Raw genomic sequence first — 9,654 nt, forward strand, 5'->3', positions numbered from 1 at the left:
AATAAAGATACAAAGTGGCGCTCAGCAAACTTCCATCTGATAAGAAAACTCAGTTAAGAATTCACCCTTTTTAATGAACGGCCAAAACCAAAAGCACATTTATGCAAAACCACAGTCGTCACACCATCAGGATCCGACCAAATCCCAAGGAATCCACCAAAAAGTTTATCAAAGGAAAAGGCATAAACGAAAAGATTAAAAATGGCCGCAGAATCGTTCGAAGATTATTCAAAGAGTTTCAAAGAGGACGGCCTAATTTTGTAATTTTCAAATCTCAAAACAATCCTCAATATTGCCATTAACAGCAAGCACACTCTCTATATTTAACCAACCAACCAAATTGCGCAACAGTTTAAAATCTATTCGGCAAACACTATCAAGGGCCGCCATCACAAAATAAAAGAAAATATCCAAGCTGCATGATAATTATCAGGCCTACAAAAACAATGACTACTCAAAACAGCACTAGAACTTCCCACATTGCAACTGAAGGCAACATCAAGTTAATCCCGAAACCATTGACTAACCTGGTGAAGGTTGCAAGACGCAAAACAATCAAGAAAATCAATCATTCAACCAAAGCAAGCGCTGGAAGCAATAAAAAAATCATCAAGCTTAGAAGAAATCCAATCAGTGCCAGAAAAATTAAAGTCACCTAACAGAACAAAGTGGTCGAGCGGATCTGACAAGTTAAAGACATGAACAGCTGTGCCGCTAACTCATCGTAAACGATAATTTTCTGAGCGGCGGAAGCACTTGGGGAACAGGAACTATTCAACACAAACAAATTCGAATAGCCAAAACTAGTTTTCCCACAAATAGGTCCAAACAAATCACAAATCGGAAGAGAAACAGCCGCAAACAATATAACAGCCAGCAGCACACCATCACCTCGTGAACCAACACTCTAAAGCTCATCACAACGATATACCGGAAAGTCAGAAGAAAATATTTCCTCACTAAAAAAACTACTATTGAGCCAAGTCTCACTCACCGAAACAAGATTGTGAGGACACGAAAGCAACGATTGGTAGACATCTCGCGTTTTGGTACAAATATGTTTCTGTAAAATATGGGGAGAAAATCTAATATTTTGAAGAGGTGATCCTTCCAAACCGCCGGACACCGCGTCAATCTTTCTGCTTTCAAATTCCTTCAGCAAAAATTTTTCAAAGATATCGTAAAGCAAAACAGCCGAGTATTGCTCCTCGGGAACAGAAACTCCAAAAAAATGCAAAACGATTGGCCAACAATCTCGATTATAGGTTTTTTTTGATATTTATTTTTCACAGAGATTAGAATTTTAAATTAGAAAGAAATGTCATCATAACAATGCTAAATTTTTAACGAGAAAAATTTCTTTTCCGGATACGTATTTTAGAAGAATCTAAAAATGGGAAATCAGCTTTGTTTTGATTTTAGAGAAAAAATATTTTTGGTCCTGCTTAATAGGTTTATTGGGCAGAGCGCTAGTTATATGCATGTCGCATGTGACAGTCAGAGCTGCCATTTTATCATTTTTAACCAAAAGTGTTGACTTTATTTTTGTTTGGTAGCTTTTTCAACTTTTATTTGATTTGGTAACGTTGAAAACAGAACAAAAGCGCTTTTCCGTGACGAAATATAAGAATTCATAAATATACAAATATTTGAATGGAATTGCCCAAAATAAAGCGAAATTACCGCCGCTATTTCACCGGCATTTGTGAAATAGTATAAACTTCTATTTCACCGCTGACGATTTTTTTTAACATTATCAATTTCCATGTGTGTAGCAAAATATGCAAAATACTGTTCAATTGAGTTTACCTTCCGCTCGTTAACAATGAAAATCGTACGCCGTTACCACTCACCGCTTTGGTCCTGTAACTTTTCCGTATGTTTTCAAATTTTTACTTTTTAAATTATCTATTTTTACTAATTTCAAAATAGAAAAAAGTAGTGTTTGCGAACCACATTCTCTTTTATATTGAAAATAATAAGTTTTTTTAGTAGCGACTATTAACAATAACAAACATTTGTTTTCAAACGTTGTTGCACTAAATTATTCTAAATTTTATTTGTCAAAAAAATCTGCTGCACGAATGTCAGCAAATATTTTTTCCTATTTTAACATCATATTAATGCTTCAGAATTTTTTAACAACTTATACTCATGGATAAAACCAATAATAAGAAAAGTAATAGAATAACTTCACACTTCTCTCTACATTGAGTATTTTTTGATTTCATATGCATTATGTTTCATGCATGAACTACATATATATCAGGCCTGTCTGGTATAAGAAAGTTTTTTAAAACTTTATAAAGTAAAGTTGAAATATGTAAACTTCTGGTATAATACTTTTTGAAAAAAATTGACATTTTCTTAATGTTTAAATTTTTAAAAAATTTTAAAGTGAACTTCTTGGCAATTTCAGATCAGTTCGCATTTTTCTTTTTAAAATCTCAAAAATTTAATCAACTGTGTTGAGTTTGACATTTTTGCACAGTTTGTTTGCATACGCAGCCATTCTTATAAATATTAAATACATACTCGTATTATACATTCTTATAAATATTAAATACATACTCGTATTACATGAATTACTAAAAAAAAAACCGTTCACTATTGGAAAATTATGTTAAGGCTTTTAAATATTTTAAAATAACAGATTTCAGGCAATAATATCACTTTAATAAAAAATTCACTTAGCGAACCTATGTATTTAATATGTATTCAAATATTTTTAGAACTGCTAAGAAATATTGAATATATCGCATTGTTCTGCAAATGTTAAAAGAATATTATCTTTTTAAAATTTTATTAATGTAGAAGACAAGCTTTAATAGCATATAAGAAAACTGCTACACATTTGTTTGCACAATATTAGTAATATTAATTAACAATTACTAAACTTTGCTCTAATTCGCATATTTTGTTGTTTATTTTAATTCATATTGAATTAAAATAATTTGAGATTTTTTTAACACGTTTAAGAATGGAAATCCGCAAAAGAAAGTAGAAAATACCGCTTGCAAAGAAAGAAAAGTAAAATTCAGAATTGTTTTTAGTACAATTAATTTCAACTCAATATCAACACTTTTAAGGAGGCACTGCAACTAAAATCTGTGTAAGAACTTAGGACTGAATTTTTACTAGTATTTTATTTCTGTCAGCCGTGGTATTTATGTAACTAAATTATATAAACAAATAAATAAATTAAATGAATATTGACATTAAAACAAAATAATTTATTTTCACTTTGTAACCTTTATTTGCAGAAAAATATATTATGTATGTATGTATACGTTATATGTTAATACATACATCCTAATTGAATGTACATGAATCTTATTAATATTATTAATAATAGTTATTTCGTATTTATTAATATTATTATATACATATATACTTACATATATGTATACATATAAATATTACATACATATTTATACATACATGGGTATATAACATGAAAAAAAATTTATTACTTTATATTTTTTTTCTATTATTTTCAATACAGTTATGCATTTTGTTTTTATTCGTGGAGTTAAAAATAACCATTTAAAATTTATTTTGAAATATAACTAATTTCCACGTTTAGGAACTCATTATGATCGGCGAAGCGAATAAAATTTTTGGCGAATATGAATTTTCGGTGAATGAGCTGTCAAATCTGTCGAATGAATAAAAACATGTGTTTTATTGGAAAAATCTGAACTATTTGTGAAAAGTATGGAAGAAACGAACCAAAGACCATTCGAGTATTTAAATAAATTAATGGACAACTACTGCGTAATTGCTAAAGGATAGGAAAATTCAATTGTTTTTGCAATGAGCTGTCAAATCTGTCGAATGAATAAAAACATGTGTTTTATTGGAAAAATCTGAACTATCTGTGAAAACTATGAAAGAAACGAACCAAAGACCATTCGAGTATTTAAATAAATTAATGGACAACTACTGCGTAATTGCTAAAGGGTAGGAAAATTCAATTGTTTTTGCAAAAAAGCAAAAACAATGTACATATATGTGGTGTTAACCTTATTGTTTTCGATAGGTTTTCTGATGTCTTGAGGTAGCAACATTTTGGATCTGGCGAATGAAAACATTCGGCGATCATAATTTAAAATATTTGATTCGCCTAGTTCATTCGTTTCGCCTGGTTCACTCAACTCGCCTATCCATTCGCTTCGCCGATCATAATAAGGGTAATATAATTTTTCAATTATAAATAATTTTATATGCATACATTATATATTTCTACATTTTTTCACAAATCCAGCATGCCTGGCTTCAAAGATGCAGTAATATGCAGTATATTAAAAGACAATTCAGAATACAAATTGAAATTGCTAAATTCGGCATTAGTACTATATTACTACGTTTTTAAAGTCAAAGAATGTCATGTTAAAGGTAAATTAATTTCTTCTTCGGTTTTAAGATAAGTTGTTTTGCAACTGCATTATTGCTTTGTTTATATTTCATAGGTTTATGAAACTGATTGAAATTTTTAGTTAATTAACGAAATAGTTTGACTGCTTATATGTGCGCGTAACTTATTGAGTTAACTTTTCATATATAACACTTTATATGATAAAGTGCAATATACATATGTATCTGTGTAATCTTATAAAGTTTAAAATATAAAGTGTACTCTTATTACACTTTATATGATGAAGTGTAATAAGATTGTTTTTTACTTTAAAAATACAGTAATTCCTCGTATAAAGTCACATCGCTATGAAAAAATTTTAACATCATTTCCTTTTTATAGTCATTTAAACCTCGCTAATTGAAAAAAACATAAGAAAAGCGGCAAAAATAAAGAAAATGTTAACATTTGAAAATGTTCATACATCAATTCGTCGCGAAGCCGATGAATCTATGAAATAAGCCTAATGCTTCTAATTTATTGGATAAGAAGTATCAGTGAATTACAATCTATTTAACTTTATCCAAAGTAATTTAAAAAAAAGTATGTACATATGTACGCATAACGCATGTAAAATTAATTTCAATTAAAATGGTAGTAACTAATTAAGATAATATGTACGTATGTATGTACATACAATATACGTATTATCTATGTATGCATATCTGTGTATATATCAGCATTTTTATTTATTATTAAGAATATTTCCAAATAAAGTTGATGAATACTAAAAAATAAACAAAGATTTTAATAAATAGAATTTCATATTTTTGTAAATTTTTGATTCCTTTGATTTCAAAAAATATTTCTTTTCATTTACCAATTAAGAAATAACGAACCAACTGATTTAGACTCTCCGGAAACTTGTTGCAATCTACAAATATTTTTAGAGAAATTGCGAAAAATTTTGATATACATATGTATGTATGTGGGCACATAAATTCTACAACAGTATGTAATATTTTTTGTATATTAATTTGTAATTGCACTTCATAATATAAGTAAATATCTATGTACCTTTGAAGCAAAATAATTTGTCCGTGGTCCGAATAAAGCATTAAAAAAATCTACATCAACAAAAAAATAATATTCTGTTTGAAAAGTTACTACTACGGTAATATGTATGTACATATATCTTACGTCACAAAGGTTAATTCTATATAAAATATTGCAAATTTTTGTCAATCATTTCTTTTATTGAAATTTACTCAATTTATTATTAATTTATTATGAATTTATTTATTTTTAGAAAAGTGTCAAAAAAATTGTAAGATTTGTGAAATACAGGCATACATACATATTGCTTTATTTTAATGTGATAAAACCATACCATATGTAGCAATTAATGATAATATGCTTCCTTAAGAAGTTTGGTGGGCTTGGTTTGTTTTTTTAATCTTTTGTTGAATTCCTATATAAAATCTTCTTCTAGGAATAACATGTTGTTAGAGAGTCCAGTTACATTTTAAATTAATTATTTTTCGTTTTTACATTTTTCCGAATAGTTTTCCTTATTTCGACAAATTCTTAACAATTAAAAATTCTAATTAATTCTTAACAATTAAAAGTTATGTGTTCATTACATTGTGACAAATAATTTATGATATTACAAATAAATTGGAAAAAATAATTTGTTTGGGAGTTTACCCAAAATTTAGTGGTTAGTATCCAATTTCATATAATATATAAGAATGTACATATGTACGTATGTGCATATAAAAACAATTTATTTTCTAAACGCAGGAAAAAATTATTTTTCTACTTTTAGTTGCAAATACCCAATAATACATAAACACAAATAAAATATTTAAATAGTAAAAAAATCAATTAACATTTCCTTTTAATAAATCATACATATATGTTTAAATATACATAAATGTATTTATTATATTTAAGTTGGAAAAAAAATTCAAAATATACATTTAACGATCTAAATTTATAAGGTTCTTATTCAATTTTTGTTAATTTTTTTATCTTAATATAAAAAATACTTAATTAAAAAATATCCATGCTCTACAAAATATAAATTTATTCAAATTTATTTTATTTGTATTATTTAGTTTATTATTTTAATGTTTTGTTATTTATAAAAATATTTGATTAAATTTGATGCTGTTATTTTTGGATTTTATGGTTGACCAGCAATATTTTGACATTATGTATATTTTTTGTAATTTTTTTAAAATTTTATTTCCAACTATTTTTAATGCTTCTATTATTATAAACTTGGTTTGAAAAGGCAAAAACAACACAAATCAATGACAAAGTTATAAATAATGATAATTTTTTTTTATCAATAGATGTTTTTTCATTTATTTTGTATTTGCTTTTTGTTTTACATTTAAAAAATTGTATTCTTTCCTCCTGTTTTTTGCTTGTGTTTTTGCTTCCCATTATTTAACTATTATTTTCTTAAAATTAATAAATAACAAAGATTTTTTATTTTTATATTCAAATACATATATATATATATATATATATGTAGGAATGTAAGTAGTTTTACAATATACATAATTAGTTAGCTACTTCCTACAAATCGCTGGTAGCACGAGTTTTTGAGTTTTGTTTAAAACATGAACATAATTAGTTAGATACATTATATAAATTCCTTCTAACATAAATTTACAGTAATATTTTAAATCGTATGATTTCACTTCTTAATAGTGTAAACTTCATGATCGTTTTTTATATTTGGTATTAAAATGATTAGAGTTGAATTCATATGTAGTACGGTTATTTGTTAATATTTTGCATTATAAGAAATTATCGACTTTAAAGAATTCTCAACTAATAAAAAATAGTTGCTTAATCAATGTAAATTTGATATAAATTTATAATTATTGTAAAACCAAACTTACATCCCTACATATTATATATAATATGTATATCTATATATGTGTATAACTTCTGTGGATATATATATATACATATGTATATTTATTTACAACATATTATAATGATAATATACATACAACAAAAGTTAAAATGTAATAAAATAAATAATTATGTTTAAGAAATCACTATGCACCCATATCGTATCACAGAAATGCAACAATCACGTAAGTATGAGCTGGTTTTTATTTCATTTTTTTTTTTTATTAAAAATAAAATCAAATTACGAAAATTAGTAAAATAATAAAACAATACTTAATCAATAAATTTGTTTTATTGTAAAATTATGCAATATTTTCAATTGAAAGTCTAATTGTGTTTAAAATTTTTCTTTGGCTATAGGTGAATTACGTTTGATTAACATGCACACAAAGACCTTTTTTTGTTAGAATTAACAAAATCATAAACTTAATTATATAAAATATTATAAATTTTTTCTTTCAGCAAAACCTGCAAATTAAAACAAATATAAATTCGAAAGTTGAAATTCGCAAATATTTTACCAAATTTTAGTAACAAAAATTACGTATTTCACAAAAAATAGAAAGTTAAAAGTTTGAAGTTGCTGCAAAAAGTATTTTCTAAAACTGAGTTTGTAAAGTGATGGAAATTGTTCAAAAAGTAAATATGTATACATAATAATCTTAATTTAAAAACTGTGCGAATTGTTGATCTCGTCACAAATAAGATATCTTTCTTAAAAAAGTTATAATTTTTTCATATTTTTAACAATACAAAATATATTAAAAATTCTACTTAATTATGTCTTATGAAGCTTAATTTTTTAGTTATCGTATTATACAGTCCGCAAAGTAAATATAACAAAAACTACACACAGAAAATAGAGTTCAACATGGAAAAGAGGTAACTGGAAGCAAATCTACAGTTACAAGGAAAAAACTATAAAAACTATAAAAAGTTTAAAAAATGATAAATAGATAAGCAAAAATCTTGATCCCTTGAAATTCTCTACCCAAATTGGACTACGTTCTATACAAAATAATTTTTTGACATATAATTGAGTATCAAAAAATAAATTATGTAAGTCAATGTATGTACATATGTTCTTAATAATAAATTAGAACAGAAAATATTACTTTTATATAAGATATATTATGACAATAACATTAAAAATATTATTTTTTTCGGTGCATGTTAAAAAAAACCATGTTTATCAAAAATGATAAAAATCGTCAAATGAATAATTAAATTAAAAAAAAAAGAAAATACAATAAATAAAAAAACACATCAGATCGATATGAGCGCTACAATTTTATCATATCTAAATTTGAGATAATTTAATAAAATATTATGTATTATGATTTTTTTAATTTTTGTAATAATCGTTATCGCTCGTAGAATTCAATTGTACTAAATTTTTAATTACATGCCTTAATTTCCTAATTAATTCAATTGTATGATAAATTTTGCATTTTTATTGTATTTTTATTATTACATAGCTTTGTTCTACAGCGAAACATTTAATACCGCTTCGTATAGTTAAAATAAACATTTCTTCAATATTTTTTTTTTTTTAAACTGAAAAGCCACGAAATAATTCAATTCATTCAATTCATAATAAGTTATAAATAATAAACATTTATAACATACGGTACATCATTTATCTGTTTTACATAATTCTAACTCTTTAAATTATACAAAAAAACATTATGCAACAGATTTATTTTAAATTTTTATTTTTACAAATATTCGTAATTATGTACATTTTTTATTCTCATTTATTGGCATTATATGCTAGCTGAAATGTAATTAAATAAGAATAATAATTATACATTAAACTTTTTTAAAGAGCGAAATCAAAATAAGAAATTGTTAATGTAAATATGATAATAACGAAATCCATTTAAGTAATCTACACTTAATCTAAATCAAAACATCAGTTCAAATAATCTAAATCAAATACTGTAAGCTTTTAAATCAAATATTTCGGTAGATTTATAATATTTAGTAATTTAATTAAAATGATATATTTTTTTTATTTCATTTCGATGACTTTTACTAAAATTAATTTCAGAAATGATATTACATTTTAAAAATATTTTGAAAATATTTGTTAAAACATAACTTAAAACGGTTATGAATAGAATATAAATTAAAGTTATGTGACTGCGATCTAATGAAATTTATTAATTACTAAATTTTATTAGAATTTTGTGGCTCCTGTCGTGCGCTATATTTGGGTTTGTCAGGTGTTATTGTAACGATACGTAATTCGTTTGGAGATTCAAGCGCACCTTTTGCGTGTGCTGCTGCTGTATCGCAATCAGTACGACGTGAGATCAAAAATCTAATATCAGTATGTAGTGCTAAGCGACCAGATCTTG

The 9,654-nt window shown here is 25.5% G+C and overlaps 1 protein-coding gene across 1 annotated transcript in view; it reads right to left on the bottom strand.

Moving 5' to 3' along the window:
* Positions 1-6,417: 6,417 nt before the first annotated feature.
* The window catches only part of LOC129607590 (protein Atossa), a 27,496-nt gene continuing 24,259 nt past the window's right edge, over positions 6,418-9,654 (bottom strand). Inside the window, exon 9 of the mRNA XM_055518684.1 lies at positions 6,418-9,654. This exon is cut by the window's right edge and continues 11 nt beyond it. Within this exon, the coding sequence (XP_055374659.1) occupies positions 9,464-9,654 (191 nt within the window). The 3' untranslated portion in view covers positions 6,418-9,463.

The sequence above is a fragment of the Condylostylus longicornis genome, unplaced genomic scaffold (genome assembly GCF_029603195.1).
Source record: "Condylostylus longicornis isolate FDR11 unplaced genomic scaffold, ASM2960319v2 ptg000027l, whole genome shotgun sequence".
NCBI classification, from domain to species: Eukaryota; Metazoa; Arthropoda; class Insecta; order Diptera; family Dolichopodidae; genus Condylostylus; species Condylostylus longicornis.